Source organism: Hippopotamus amphibius, chromosome 3, assembly GCF_030028045.1.
Source record: "Hippopotamus amphibius kiboko isolate mHipAmp2 chromosome 3, mHipAmp2.hap2, whole genome shotgun sequence".
Lineage (NCBI taxonomy): Eukaryota > Metazoa > Chordata > Mammalia > Artiodactyla > Hippopotamidae > Hippopotamus > Hippopotamus amphibius.
In genome coordinates this window covers 133,589,648-133,605,182 of record NC_080188.1, presented here as the reverse complement: position 1 = coordinate 133,605,182, position 15,535 = coordinate 133,589,648, and the positions used below count along the sequence as shown (strand labels likewise).

At 49.8% G+C, this 15,535-nt stretch overlaps 1 protein-coding gene across 2 annotated transcripts in view; it reads left to right on the top strand.

The window, feature by feature from the left end:
- Positions 1-701: 701 nt before the first annotated feature.
- The window catches only part of OLFML2B (olfactomedin like 2B), a 38,716-nt gene continuing 23,882 nt past the window's right edge, over positions 702-15,535 (top strand). For both annotated transcript variants that reach the window (XM_057730089.1, XM_057730088.1), the window contains exons 1-3: positions 702-1,290; positions 3,791-4,054; positions 5,984-6,091. In XM_057730089.1, coding sequence (XP_057586072.1) covers positions 1,117-1,290; positions 3,791-4,054; positions 5,984-6,091 — 546 coding nt within the window. In that variant the 5' untranslated portion in view covers positions 702-1,116. The remainder of the gene's footprint in view (positions 1,291-3,790; positions 4,055-5,983; positions 6,092-15,535) is intronic.

Sequence of the window (15,535 nt, the reverse complement as noted above, 5' to 3'; positions counted from 1 at the left end):
ACAATAAATTTGCTTCTCCGCCAGTAGATTCCCCCACTGGGACACACAGAGTGTCAGAGATTTACTGAAAAAGCCACTCTCTTTGTATTTAATACACAACTTAGGACACATTCCGGCAGTTATCCTCTGGGTGGAGGTATTACCAGGTTCTAAAGCTGTGGCAGGCAAGCCACAACTACCGATGGCGCTAAGTTCAAAGCTGCCAAATATCTTCCCCAGAGTCAAGTCAGGGAAAAGAAACGTCCAAGAGCAAATGTTCCTTCTCTCCTCCAGGTGCAGTAAAAAGAGGATGCGGAGGATAGAGCCATATTGGCTTGTGCTTGGAGAAAGTTCTCTGTGCCTACCTCCCAACCCACTTCGCCGAGAATGGACACAAGGGATCTCCAGACTTCGGGGACCCCACTCCGGGTAACTCCTCTACCTTTATCATTTGCGGTCAGATGAAAGGAAACAGGCGCCCTTCCGACATAACGCCCCCCCCCCCGGGGGGGGCGTGCGCAGCAGCTGAGGTCGAGTGGGGGGCGGGGGCGCCGGGCGCCCCTCCGCGCGAGCCCTGGGCGCTTCGCGGTCCTCCTCCTCCTCCTCCTCCGCGGCGTCATGGCTGCATCCCCACGGCCGGCACAATAGAGGCTCCGCCCTCCCTCCGCGCCAGCGCTCCGCGGCGCAGTCGCCCGGCAGCCCTCGCAGCTGCCCGCCCCGCATCCCCACCGGGTCCCCGTGCGCCCCCGGCTCCCGGCAGCCCGCCCCCGCGCGCCCCGCCCCGCGCGCCTCCGCCTGGACCCCTTCCTTCCACCTGAGCCCTCTCCAGAGGACGACGCGCCCGGCTAGCCTTGCCACCTCCACCTTCCCCGTCACCTCCTCCCACCCTGCGCCCCGCTCTCTACCGCGGCCGCACGGTCGGGGCTGGTCGCGTCAGGAAGGAGATGACCAGGCTCTCTGGCGCGCACCTTCCTGCCCCGCTCAGCCGCGCCCAGCTTTAGAAGGCGCTCTGAGCAGCCACTCTCGGGCTCCAGCCAAGACACCCTCTCGCCTCGGTCCTTGCCGAGACATCCCCCCCTCCCCACCGGTCCCCAGCCATTCTCCGAAGGGGCCGAGCTCCCTCTTGTCGCGTCCCTCATGGCCAAGTCTTTGCTGCTAGTTCTCTGCTTCGCTCTGGTTATGGCTCGGGGCTGGGGGTACAGCACTCCCCCCACTCGGACGACCGAGCCCCCAGATGTGCAGACGGCGGCGCCCACGGAGGACGAGACTCTGCAAAACGAAGCGGACAACCAGGAGAACGTTTTATCTCAGGTAGGCTGCCAGTCCCATGCCCACCCCTCTTCCCCCGGGTGGTGGCAAAAGCCTTAAGATGGTCCTCGGTGAAGCGTTCGGAGGCAACTGTTTCTCCCTCCGTTACCAAAGGGGAAGGCATTTGCTTTTCATTTATCACAATATTTTCTTAAGTGAAGGGACGTGGGTCTTCCTCTCAAAATCACGGGGTCTTTCAAGGTTACAGAATCAGGAGAAAGGAGAGGAGAAAGAAGGGAAGACACCACACAAATCCCTGAGAAGAAAGAAAAAAAAAAAAAACCTTTTGGTTCAAGGGTTGTGGAAAGTGTGGCCATCTCTTGTCTGTGTGGCTGTTTGTCAGAACTGGAATGTGAAAACAGGCGGTATGTTGGATGGGAGGCAGATGGCGTAACCCATGGGGAGGTATTTGGTGACATGGAGTGAGACACCCAGGGAGAAAACAGAACAGCAACAAGTGTGATGAATATGAGGTGACCCCCAACAGAGGGACTGATGAGAAGTCACCCCTCACCCCCCCCCCACCCCGTGTTGGGGAGGTGAAATGGAAATGCAGATCCCCCGGGTCTGGCAGATGGTGGGGGCATGGGGGTAGAAGGAGTGACAGCTGATAGGGACAGGATCTGTAACATATCCTTTTACAAAGTACTTTCACTTGTTTTATTTGACTCAGTCCTCACACACCGTTAATCCCATTCTATAGATAAGGACCGTAAGGCTTATTAGAACAGTCAAGGTCCCTAGAGACGGGTAGAGCCAGGTCTTCTGACCGTCTTCAACCCAGATCTCATGACTGTAAAGGACAGTTCTCTCTAGAGTGTTTATTTCGTGCTTTCCAGAGCCGGCATGATGATCGTGTAGTGGGTGTCACTGTAACCCGAAGGATGGGTGATGCCCGAGAGAGGGTCCCTTTAGTGCTGCCTGTGCCTCCACTAAGCCCTGGGACTGAGGTCCTTGGCTCCTTGCTGTAGAAAGAATGATCAGCAACACTTTGGCATTTATCACACACTAGTCTCCTCACGCTTCCTTTAATAATTATGCTAACGCATGCCCTATACTCAACCATAACCTCACACTGACCCCTACATCGAAAAGGCACAGAAATCCTTCACATTGGGGCTCTGGAGGACCATCAACAAAAGATTTCTTGAAACCCGAGCCTCCTGAAAGGAAGGAATCCACCCAAGGTCTCAGAGCAGGGTTATGTAGCAATCTAGGCAGAGTTTCAGAGAGCAGACAGCTACGATTTACTATCAGCTCATAAAGACCAGCCACTTAAGTCAACCTGAACTACAACTACTTCTTCCACGGATCCATTCTGCATTTGACAACTGTCCTAAAACAAATATTAGGATTAGAAGAAACCCAGCCTTTGCAAGAAAAACATTACAAGATTTCTTCCCCCCCGACAGCACCCCAGGAGCACATCCACTCTAACAAGCTCAGAGCTTGCCTGCCAGAGTCATTAGTCAAATGAAGGGAACCCTCTCTGTGCCCACAAAGGGAGCCCTAACTTTGGGGATGTAGGATGTCTTGGAGACGGGCTGGGGAGGAGCCTTTTCCCAGCAAGTGCCTAGGACTGTGGTTCCAGAAAGCCAGCTGTTGCGTGTTTTCCTGCCTGGGGAGGCTGGCAGGGGCCAGTGCTCAGAAGGAAATGTTTAGCACTGTAGAAGCAGCAAGTGCTGCCAGTTTGCTTTCCTGGCTTTGGCCTGGGGTTTGGGTGCAGAAGCTATTCTAGGAGCCAAATGAACCCTTGGGCTGAGTAAACCTTACTGACATCTGGATCTGTCTCTCTCCTCCCAGTTTCTTTTCTCCAAATCTAACCCATCCTTTGAGACCAGATCAGATTCCACTTCCTCCAAGAAGTCTTCCCTGGTGCCCGGCTAGAGCTGCTCTCTGTGGCCCTGTGTTTGAGCACCCTCTGCACTCCTACTTCAGGGGCAGTTTTTGCTCCCTACTTGGTGTGACTGTTCTGTATATCCCTCCTGCACTGTACGCTCCTTGAGCGCAGGCTGTCTGTCTGGCACCTTGCTTTACCTGTCACAGCACCTAGCTCAGTCCCAAGGTGGCACTCAGTAAATAGTGAGTGAATGAAGGAGGACAGAAGCCAGGAGTCTTGAAATGAGAATGTCAATTTTCCAATCCCTCCATCAATCCCTTTCCTTTCCTTTTTAAATCTAAATCTGGATTCTAGCCAAGGTGAGGACTATTGGAAGAATGATGGGGTTCATTTGTGTTTTTCCTTTAAATGATGAAAGGCTAAGGCCCCCTGAGAAATGCACAGCTTTCCAACGTAAACGAAGAGAGCTGAACTCTGAGTGCCTTCCAGGAAATTCTGGAGTCAGCAAATCGTGTTGCGATGACCTTTTCAACTCCACATCAGAGTTGTCTGAGGTCTCTGGCCAGCAGGACAATGGACAAAGTGAATGGAGAGCCTTCTTCAGGCCCCTTACTGATGCCTGTGTTTGCACACCCCCAACCTGTCCTCTCTGTCTTTGTCTAGTTGCTGGGAGACTATGACAAAGTCAAGGCCGTGTCTGAGGGCTCGGACTGTCAGTGCAAGTGTGTAGTTCGACCCCTGGGCCGAGACGCCTGCCAGAGGGTCAATGAGGGGACCTCCAGGAAGGAAGACTTCTACACCGTGGAAACCATCACTTCAGGCTCGTCCTGCAAGTGTGCCTGTGTCGCACCGCCGTCCGCCCTCAACCCCTGTGAAGGAGACTTCAGGCTCCAGAAGCTTCGGGAGGCAGACAGCCAGGACATGAAGGTAGGACCTGGTAGAGGGTGATGCCTGGGTGAGAGGGTGCCTTAGGGACTCATGAGTCTAGCAAGGCTGTCCCTGGAGACCGTAGGCCTTTGAGTAAGTGGGCTCTCTTTTAGCCTTTAAAGGAGGTCAGGCCCTGGGCCTGAGAGTGTTGCATGTGGACCCAGAGCTGATGAGCTGACAACCTGGTCATTTGCAACTCTGATGTCTGAGGGAGATACCTAGAGCAAAGTGTGCCTCCCTCTTTTATGGAGCCAAGGAGGCCGGGCCTGGGAGCAGCTGCCAGACCCAGCTGGCCAAAAGAACTCAGCGTTCTTCTCCAGGAGAGTTACTGCCACGATTTACAAAGACACATGAGACACACATAAAACAGTGAGCCTTCAGTCCTCAGTGCAAAGGCTGGGTGACCCAGGGAAGAAGAGGCCTGCTCTAGGTCCAGTCATCAAACTGCAATCCTGTGATCCTGGTCCACAGGGTGGGGAAGCTCAGGCCCTTCCTGGGGCAGCCCTCTAGGTCGGCTGAGGGCTTCATCTGATCCCTGCCCTCCCCTCTTCATCTGAAGCATGGGGTCTTGGGATGAGCTTGGTTTGGAGTCAGACTTGGGCCCAGATCATTGCTCTGTTATTGCCTGCTGCGCGATGCTACTCAAGTTATTCAACTGGTCTGACCTCAGTCTCCTTGAATTAAAAAGTAGGAAGAATGACATCTACCTTTGGGGGTTGTTTTGAAAATTGATGATAAGACAACTGTTGGGTACTTGGCATGATCCCTGACATAGAGTTGGGGCTCAGTAGACACTCGTTCCAGTAATGACCTTGTAAAGTGCTGCTGCTCTGCCGGCAGCTGGGACACACAGTAACTGGTCATCACTGATATTCCTTTAAGCAGAGTAAAGTTTACCAGTAAAATGAGTAGGATCCAGCCACATCACTCAGAGCTGCAGCTCTGCTGTGAAACAATTTCTGAACCGAAGGCACAGTTACCCAGTTATAGGATTGGATTCATGGAGGATTCTGAAACAACAGTAGGCAAAATTTTAGGAATCAGAAAATCATCACAGTATGTACTAATCAGCTACCCTTCCTTGGCTCTTAGCCAGGATTCAGCTATCTTCCTCTGGTGTGGAGGAAGGAGATCTTCTAAGCATGAGCAGTTCATATCTGGAATTCTTCATCTCATAGAGCAGAGATTGCACAAGTGTGTTCAGCAGACTCTTTCAGGGGTGGTTCTTGGCAGGGAGGCTCAGTTTAAGCATCTCTCATCTGCTTCCTTGGCCTGTACTTTGCATGCCTTGGATGTCACCAGCGCCTCAGCCACCTTTCTCCCAGTGGCTCTATACTGGCAGAAAGGACAGTGTTGAAAACAGTGAGAGAGCTGGCTACCCTATGACAATTTGCCACCTCAGAGATGGGCCACTGGGTCTCTTTTACCTCAGGGGCAGTTTTGCTTTAAGTGCTAAGGAAAAGCTTGTTTGTATCTTCCAGGGACTTCAGCAGACAATGCATGTAAGTGTTTCAGATCACTTGTTATGGACCAGGTACTGTATTAGGTCTTATGCGGAATCAAAGATGAAGATGACTTAACACTACTTTCAAGGAGCTCACAGTCTCGTAGGAAAGACAAACACACGTGCAACTGATGGACTTAGTAAAAGAAGTATGAACAGTTTGGTGAAGCTGTCCAGACCTCAGTTGACTTATTCTTGTAGGAGTCTCCCATTTTCTTACCCGCGTATCCCAGTAGACAGACTACACCTACACCATTGGGTTTGCTTATGTGCCCACCCACACAAGTGCCGGTTTCTGAGGGCCACCTCTTAATTCCTGGCTCGTGGTTTCCCTGTCCAGCCTCCAGCATGGAGATCTAAAAGGAAACGTCTCACTCTGGGTCTGTCTGCCCCAACCTTGGACTGACACTGCCCTTGTTTCACAGCTCTCCACCATCATAGACATGCTGGAAGGAGCTTTCTATGGCCTGGATCTCCTGAAGCTGCATTCGGTTACCACCAAACTGGTGGGGCGAGTGGACAAACTGGAGGAGGTAAGGAAGATTCTGGGTTTCCATATCTTTCTCCCGATCAGGCCGCAAAGTGTATCAAACTTAGCATACTCTTTTCTTCAGAAAGCATGTACCCTTGCTATATTTAACCCATTATTCTTTGGAAAGAGAAACATACTGATAAAACACTCATCCAAAGTCATGCCAAATTGTTGGTGACAGAGAAATAGTGAAAGATAAATGTAAACACCTCCTTTTTTCATATATAAGAACCATATAACAAATGTATATCCATTTTCCCCTTGACTTCCAGGGAACTTGGAGCTAAATAAAATGTAAAAGTACAGTAAGCATCTTATTTCCAGTTTTAAGGTAAAGTCATGTCTCTTCTGGGTATATGGTTATTAATTTCTTTTCTTTTTTTTTAACTGTTCTGGTGTATGCCTCTGTGTGTGGGGATGTAGTAATGCATCTCAAATCCATTTTAGAGAAAGAAGACATAAAATGATTACTAATAAATAACATTCCTTATTGGAAAGCATTCAGGCTGATCACCTCCAGGAAGAATAGACTCGTAATTTTCATAGATGGAGACACCACATTTGTATAACTGGGTTCTAGAGAGATGCACAGCTGGAGCCGTGGTTTTCAGCTGGTGTGTGATACGATGATGGGAGATTGAAGTCATTATAAACAATAATGTTGACATTGTTTTGCTGTTATAATACTTTAACATGTAAGTAAGAAGTCATTTGGTTATCAGAAAAGGAATGATCATCATTCAGCCTGATTGGTAAGAAACTTGTGGATGTTTCATTGACTGGCATCCAGTTCTTGAGTGGATATTGAAACGGTGACTCAAAGAGCTGCTGCTTCAAGTAGAAAACTATTTAATTTTTAGAATGTTAACATAAAGAGGTAAACGTAAAATTGGGTGACTGTAAACATATTAATATTCCTCATGAAAAAGTGGGCTTTTGGGGGGTCTCTTGTGGAGGAGCTGAGGTTCCCTGCTGAGTGATTAGTCAAGGAAGGATGTGAAAAAAGTAAGAATCTTCAGTGTGGCAGAAAGGGCGCTCACTGGACTAGGAGTCGGGACAGAGTAAATTACTCTTTGTTTGCCATTACCAAGCAGCCGTGTCTCACTTTCTCCATCTGTGAAGTGGGAAGGGCCCCCTGTCTACTGTGTATGATTGCTCAGGGGATAAACGTTGAGCCAGTCATTTTGTAAATACTTTGAAATGGTTAAATAAGACAAAGCACTCAGGTTATGACCAAGGAGTGAGTGGGGGCAAACTCTGTTGCTTTGCCAGGAGAACTGGGACGAGGATGATGAAGTGCTGTGGTTTCAGGGATTGATTTCAGCACACTCCTTACACGCCTAAAAATGTTCCCAGAAAGAGAACACCAGATCCTTCTCAACCCACCCTTAGCCTTAGCCCCCCAGTGCTGGGATGAAGTGTTTTCTATTTTTTTAACAAACTTTTTATTTTGTATTGGAGTATAGCCGATTAGCAATGTTGTGGTAGTTTTAGGTGCACAGCAAAGGGCCTCAGCCATACATATGCATGTATCCACTCTCCCCCACACTCCCGTCCCATCCAGGCTGCCATATAACATTGAGCAGAGTTCCCTGTGCTATAAGGATGCAGTATTTTCTGAACATGGCCGTTTGCTCTGGGAGGGTTGATAGGTCCACAGTCACTTCAGTTATGAGGTCTAATGAGCGGGGTCAGGACACTGGAGCCCAAGCTTGTAGGCAAGTCAAGGGGACCAACAGGATCATGCCAGTCTGCTCTCATCACCCCATTCTTCCTGGAGGGGCTCCCTGAAAGCATCAGGCCACTTGGCATCTTGAGTCTTTCCTTTCCTGATGTTGACAGCTGGAATGATGGGATTAGGAATGGTCAGCCCCATCGTACTACAAATGGACTTCACACAGGTTTGGGATCCTTTCTCCTATTTAAAACTACCTTCTGATTTTTTCAAGTGGGTTCAAAAGGAGTTAAGTGCCTCTCTTTCTCTTGGCCCCTAGAACCATGCAAATGTGCAATGCCCCTTTAAAAAAAAAATTGCTTTTCTACAGAAACAGGGGTGACAGCCACCTCTCCTGCTTTTACCTGACCTTGGCAGCCACATGTTTTTCATTCTGTCTGGAGAACACAGCCTGAGAAAGATAGCTCGGGGGGTAGAACACAGTGTTCATGGGGCCAAGGGCAAGCATTCAGCCTCTGAGAAGGCCAGTGGACTGAGCTTTGTTCAAGGGCTGTAATCTGTTTCCAGCCTCGTCTAGCAGCTGAGCCCTCCCTGCTGGCAGAAGGTAGGCGTGTGGGTGAACTTGGTGCAGTGCCACTACCCAGCAGGATGTATCTTCTGTGCAGTCACACAAGTGCTGGGTTTTTGCCAAAACCAACCTTACTTACGTTGAGAGGAATTACCTCTTTTTCAAAACCGTGGGATGTTTAGTAGCAAAAACCGGACCTTTGTCAACATCATCATCATCCCTTATATTTGTAGAGCATTTGTGGTTTTAAAGCATCCCGTATACATTTAACTTATTTGTTCCTCTGAGCTGGACAGGATATGAGACCGAAGGAAATTAGATGACTTTCCTACAGTCACCGTGCTGGGGAAGTATAGGCTGGAGCCCAGGCCTTCTGGTTTCTGGTCCAGGGCTCTTTCTAATCAACCTCATAAGTTTCCTCAAATCATTGCTGGCTGCCCTGGGAGCATCAGTTTTTCCTAACCAGAGCTTACAGCAGTAGCTCCTGCAAGGGAATTTCTAGGCAGAACCATGGCCATATCCCCTAAATCCTGTTAAATACGATTAAAGTTGAGTTAGGGAAGGTCCCATCCAGTGGAAGTTTCCCCAAGCAGGCAGTCCAAGATGACAGGGTGCTTTGGTGTGACCGTAGATACAGATGGGCCTGGGCCCTGGGCCCCCAGACCAGAGCAGTGTCTCTCGGCTTCAGGTCCAGCCACTCGTCTCCTGACTCTTGCTGGCTGACTCTGCCTGCAGTCTGCATCCATTGAAAAGGCAGAATGTTGGGTAAATGGAAAAAACACTCCTTCTCCAGCCGGGCTCTGCAGGAGGAATGGAAGTGAAACTCTGCTCCTGGTCTTTGGATATTCTTGAATCCCAAAGAGAGTTCTTTGGAGGTCAGACCAGACAAAAGGGGTCAGATTGGAGGGGCATGTTGCCCAGAGTAAGATCAGTACTTGGCAGAAGAAGCAGGCACATGTGTGTACATCTACCTCGGCTATGTAGGAGGATATAAGAATGGAAACTCCATTTGCAGATGAAAGAGGAAGGAAGGAAGGAGAGAGAAATGGAAACTGAACTGTTGAGAATCTCACCTCATGGTAAAATCAGCTCTGGGAGCTCTGCTTGGTGGAGTGATTTTGGTTGAGCTTTTGTTTTAAATTGTGAAAAATAACACAGGCATAGAGAAGTGCATAAACAATGAATGTACAGCTTACCAAATTATTATAAAGCAAATACCCATGTAACCATCACCCAGCGCAAGAAACAGAGCAATGCTAACACCCCAGAAGCCTCCCACATGCTCTCTCCCATTCACATCCCCCTCGAAGGGAACCTCTGTCCTGACTTTATGTTAATCATCTTCCTTGCTTTTCTGCACAGTTTCATCACCTAGTGATGTGTCCCTACATACAATAGTTTTGTTTGTTTTTGAGCTTTAAATAGGTAGAATCCTGCAGAAGTAAGTGTGTGTGTGTGTGTGTGTGTGTGTGTGTGTGTGTGTTGGGCTTCTTCCATTCAATGTTTTTAATACTCTCCTATATCATTTTTCTGGCTTGTAGTTCATTCGTTTTTATTCATAATATTCTAATGTGAGATTATACCACAGTTTATTGATCTGTTCTAGTGATGGTGGATACGGGGTTGTTTTCAGTTTTGTAATTCCGAGAGCCCCAGGAGCATCCCTCCATACGCACATCCCATGCATGCGTGTATTTCTCTGTGATGTCTAAGTAGGAATGGAACTACTGGGCTGTTAGTTATGCTTATTGTCAACTGTAGGGGATACAGTTGGCCTTCCACAGCTACATGTTTCGCATCTGTGGATTCAACCAACCGTGGATCAAAAATATTCCCCCCAAAATTCCAGAAAGCTCCAAAAAGCAAAACTTGAATTTGCCGCATGCCAGCAATTGTTCCTATAAGATTTACATTGTATTAGGTACTGTAAGTGATCTAGAGATGATTGAAAGTACATGGGAGGATGTCTGTAGGTTCTATGTAAATACTACACCATTTTATATAAAGGACTTGAGTGGATTTTGGTTTCTGCGGGGAGTCCTGGAACCAATCCCCGTAGTTACCAAGGGACGATTGTATTGCCAAATTATTTTCCCAAGTGGAAGTACAAGTTTACATTGCCTCCCACAGAGTGTGAAAGCTCCATACACATTCTTACCAAAATTTGGTATTGTCAGACTTTCTAATTTTTGTCAATTTGGAACATGTGTCTTAGTAGGGCCGTTTCACTGTGTTCCAAAAACTTACCTCCCAAAACATGTTTCCTGTTCACCTAGTGGAAGCCTGAAACTGCATGGGCATTCCTCTAGAACTTGCTTGTCCAAGTAGAAGTAACATACAAGGTGGTCAGTGGTCCAAGAACCGTCAATGTGGTAGGTCTAGGCTGACCCTCTTCTGAAAGTGTCTGGGAAGAGGAAGGGGATACAGGAAGTAGTGGTATGTGTTGGAATTGCGGGGGTGGATATAGGTTCAGAATATAGGTACCAGGAGAGATAGGCATTAGAAGTCTAGAAGGAAAATCTGTAGCTTCCAAAGGCAAAGGCAGACCCTGTTCATTGCATGTAGACCTGCCAGTGGCACAGATTCAGCTCAAAAGACTTTTGCTCTGAGTGGACCCAGAGACACAAAGACTTGTAGGCTGCCCAGGCCCAAAAGTGGATTCTGATGGCAGCAGGACAAGAAGCAGAGGTACAGCCCTAGTAGCACATACTGCTTCCAGGAGTGGATTTATTACCAAAGTAAAGAAAAAGACAGAGGGACAGGTCATTAAAATAATTTATTTTGATTTATTCTATCAAGGCTTTAGTTGAATTAAGTCACGCCCATAAAAATTGCAACTCTTTGTGAAGAAATGCCCCACCCCCATTTAGCTGCAGTACACCTGTCAACATTTATAATTACTTGGATGTGACTGTGTACACATGTGCCTTTGTGTATGGGTGGGGGCGTGTCCCTGGCTCTTAAAATAGATGCATGCCTGCAAGCTTCCCAAAGTGTGATTTCTGTTGCCCAAGTGTGTATGTGACTCTTTTGCTCTCGCACCTACCTGCTAGAGTTTGCAAACCCCATCCGTGAGTACAGATGGCACTGTGGAACCTTCGGTGTCATCTGAAGCCTTTTCTCCTGATAATGTTGTGTCCAAGTGAGATTTAAAGCCTACAATAGATTTACCAGACCCAGGACTGGCCGTGTCCCCAGATTGTGCTGGCACACGCATTGCTGAGGGCTTCTCCCCAAGATGTAAGGATTTGCTGGCCTTTGTGTTTCTGGTCTGGAAGGCAAGATCAAAGGATCATTCCTGACTCTGGGGGCTATGTCTTTTTACCAGCTAATAGGAAAATGTAATTTTTGTCTGTGTGGTGCTGGCCACAAGTTAGGGGAGCTGTCTCTTTCCAGTCCTCTCCTTTCTGCCCTTCCTGCACTCACATCAGGGTACCCCCAGTGCTCACTCTCTCTCCTGATCAAATCTGCATTCACAGAACGGCTTGCTGTAAATCACTTCACTCTTCTGCTAACTCAAGTGCAACCTTGGACAGGAATGTCACTCACCCTGTCTGACCATAGTGTCCTCATCTGCGAAAAGCGAAAGAGTTGGAGATAATATTTCTAAGATACATTTCAGCTCTAATGTTATTTAATTCAATTTACATCTTAGTACAGGTTCAGGTCAATGTATTACCTCTCCTGGGGGTATATAGACTTCAAATTTAACTTGTCACTGTGGCATGAAAGGTTTTCTTCTTGGCTAAAGGGATTTAAGGTGTGAGCGTCAGCACTCCATCGGCTGGCCTGGGAGTAGCTTGTGGCTGCCAGGATGTGAGGCGGGAGCGGGTGTCTGTGTTTATGAGGTTTATCATCAGAGGCTTGGGACTTCCTGCTCTTTACTTTGACTATCCTCCAGGCTCTGGAGCTCTTGAGAACCACCTGAGTCTAAGTTGTCTTTGTTTGCCAGAGTTCAGCCCCACATGGGATGTGGACAAGATGCTCAACAGCTGTTTGGTTGGGGCAGTGATTGAACACGTCATCTGGCTGCCCCCTGCAGCCAGGCCGGCCTGCCCGTCTCCATCAGCTGTGGTCAGGGGTTGCGCTGCATCCTGCCTGCCCTGTCAGCTGGAGCACCGGCTGTTTCTAGCTGCTCTCCCCCTAAGCTCTCTTACCAGGGGCTGGAGACAGCTGTCGCCTGGGGTGGCTGTCCCAGGCCACCTGGTCCTAGTCGTGTCCTGGAGGGCTCCCAGGGTGGGGGAGGGCAGGGTGAGCTGACGGGAACTCCAAGCCCTTCCACCAGATCCAGTTATCCCCACGCTATCCCACTTCACTCCCACAGGGAACCCTGCTCCCTCTGCCCTCAGGCTTGCCGGGTGCCCCTGAGCCCTGTGCACATCCAGCCATCTACTGGTGGGGGCCAGATGCGGGGGCACGTGCCTGCCGCATGACTTGGGGCCACGGTCTGGCCCAGCTGCAATCTTGCTTCATGTCTGTCTACAAGAGTCTCTTTGCAACACACTGATTTGGGGTCCTCGCCTTCCTCCCTGTCCCAGCCACACCAAACCTTAGCTCCCCTCCCTTTTCCACCTGTGTGTCTGCTGCTGCGATCCCAAGAGTCCATCCGACTCCACCTTCAGCTACACGTGTCAAGCCCCGTTTTGTGCCTGGCACTGTGCCACATTCAACTTTTCATTCATTCTCCAAACCAAGGCTGGTGAGGTAGGTATCGTTATTCCTTCCTCCTCTAACTGATGGGGCCTGGGGAGGTCCCATCACTTGTCTTATGTGGTTACATAAAACCAAGTAGTGACTGTGGTATGGGTTTCATACCTGGTCTCCAGAGCCAGCACTTTGCCCACCACACCTTGTCCCTGGTTCTGGGGGGTAACAAGACCATAGAGAGCAGATAGAGCTTTGCACCCTGGTTGTCTTTCCCTCAGGTCCCAACGCTTTTGGTTTAAGCTGCCCCGTGGTCTCACCCAGGTGTGCACAAACCTGTCCAATAGCTGGACAAGGTCAGGACGCAGTCTGTGCCCGTGGAACAGCTTTCCGCATATGCCCATTGCACCAGTCTGCACACCTCGTTGTGTTGGTCCTACACAGCTTCTTTTTTTTTTTTTAATTTATGGGGTTTTTTTGGTTTGCGTTTTGGGTCTTCATTGCTGTATGTGGGCTTTCTGTAGTTGTGGCAAGCAGGGGCTACTCTTCACTGTGGAGCACAGGCTCTAGGCGCTAGGGCTTCAGTAGTTGCAGCACACAGGCTCAGTAGTTGTGGCTCACAGGCTCTAGAGTGCAGGCTCAGTAGTTGTGGTGCACAGGCTTAGTTGCTCCTCGGCATGTGGGATCTTCCCAGCCCAGGGATTGAACCCCTGTCCCCTGCATTGGCAGGCGGATTCTTAACCACTGCAACACCAGGGAAGCCCCCCTACAGAGCTTTTTAAAGCTGCCCTCTGACGAACCATGCTGCCCAGTGCTGACTGCAAGCTGTACCCTCAATTCCACCTACATCCAGTCTCCTTTTTCCTGGGGACCTGCCTAGTTTGCATACTTCCTCCGTTCTGGTACCTGTGCATCCGGCTGTGGTCAGCACAGGACACCTGTCCTCATCTGGTAGTGCAGGCTTGCTCTAAGTAGGCACCCTCCGATGCCCAACTGCACATCCCCAGCACGTGGCACTTGTTCTGTGAATACCTCTCAGTTCCTTGGTGCTGTCGAGCCCAAGGACCACAACACAGTTCCCAGATCTTTAATTGCCCTGTCTGGCTGTGCCCTGCCTTCTGCTCCAGCCCTCTATCAACCCTCTCTGCTTTCCTCCTCCTTTCGCTCCTCACTGCACCAGGATCCTTAACGGGGGCCATGTGCTGTGCTCGCCCCTGCCAGACAAGCACCCTTCCTGCTTCCTCTGCCACACGCCAAGTTGCACACACCATAAATGTCACAGTTGCAGCTGTCGCAGAGGGGAAGAGCCAGAGGCATGAGGTCATGGGGTTCACCCTTCTCCCAGGCAGGATCGAGCGTGTCCTGTATGAAACGTACCCCACAAAAGGCCTTTGGTGTGAGGAAGGCAGAGCCCCAGGGAGGACTGGGGAGCCCTTCAAGGCCGTCACCCACAGGGGAGAGGTGGCTGAGTGGGAGGGGGGGCCCGGGGGGGCAGCTGCTGCTGCGGCCCTGGGGGCCACCAGCTGGCTAGGCCCAGCAGGCCGACGGGGTGATGCCACCGCCAGCCTGGTGTTTGTTCAGGAGGCTGGCGGGCTTCACTGTTCCCGTGAGGGAAATAAAAAATATTGCTCCTCTGGGGTCTCAGGGCAGGCCTGTCTCAAACCCTCCTCTGTGGAAACCCAGAATAACGGCTCTTCACTAAAAGCAGAAGGTGTGTTGGACATCTCTAAATCAACGCGAGGGGAGCCTTCCAGGGGACTAGAAAATCCAAGAGCTAGAGGGGCAGGGGCTAAGTCTGTGGGGTTGTCCCTTGGCCTCACAGTGACTGCAACGGCCAGTGCTGACTCTTTCGAGGTGTTCGGGAATTGGGTGGGATCTTGTTTTAGTGAGAAGGCTACTTAGGCCAAGCCTTTGGGTGCACGCAGAGCGGGGTCCTGGGGCCAGGGATGGGCAGCAGACGTGGACATGCCTCAGTCCCCACCTTAGAGACACATCCTCGACCTTGCCGATGAGTCAGCACCTGCATCTGTCACATCACCCTGACTTGTTTTTTTCATTGCATTTTTCACTAGTTGATGCTTTCTTGTTGATTTCTTATTTATTGCTTATTTCCCCACACGGAGGGCAGTCTCCATCAGAGCAGGATCTTTACTGGTCTGACTTACCCGCAGTGCCCCGGGCTGAACGCATGAATGCATCAGTGTAGGAGTAATATGTCGAACCCCTGAGCCTTCTGGGACACATGTCACAGGACGTGAGAGTTGCAGGAGAAGATGCACAGGCACTGCTCTTAGCAGGTGCTTATGGATGTACAGAAATGCTTGAATCCCGCTAAGGCACTGGGAACTTTTCCTCTTGGCCCCAGAAGGAACCTGGTTCCTGTAAAACAGCCTTTCTCACACCTATGGGCCCTCTTCCCATCAGCTTTGCTCCAAACTTCTTACATTTGAGACAGTGCTTCTTAAACTTTAATGTGTGTGCAGATTCCTGGGCATCTTATTAAAATGCAGATTCTGATTCAGCAGGTGTGGGTCAGGTGGGAGCGTCTGCATTTCTAA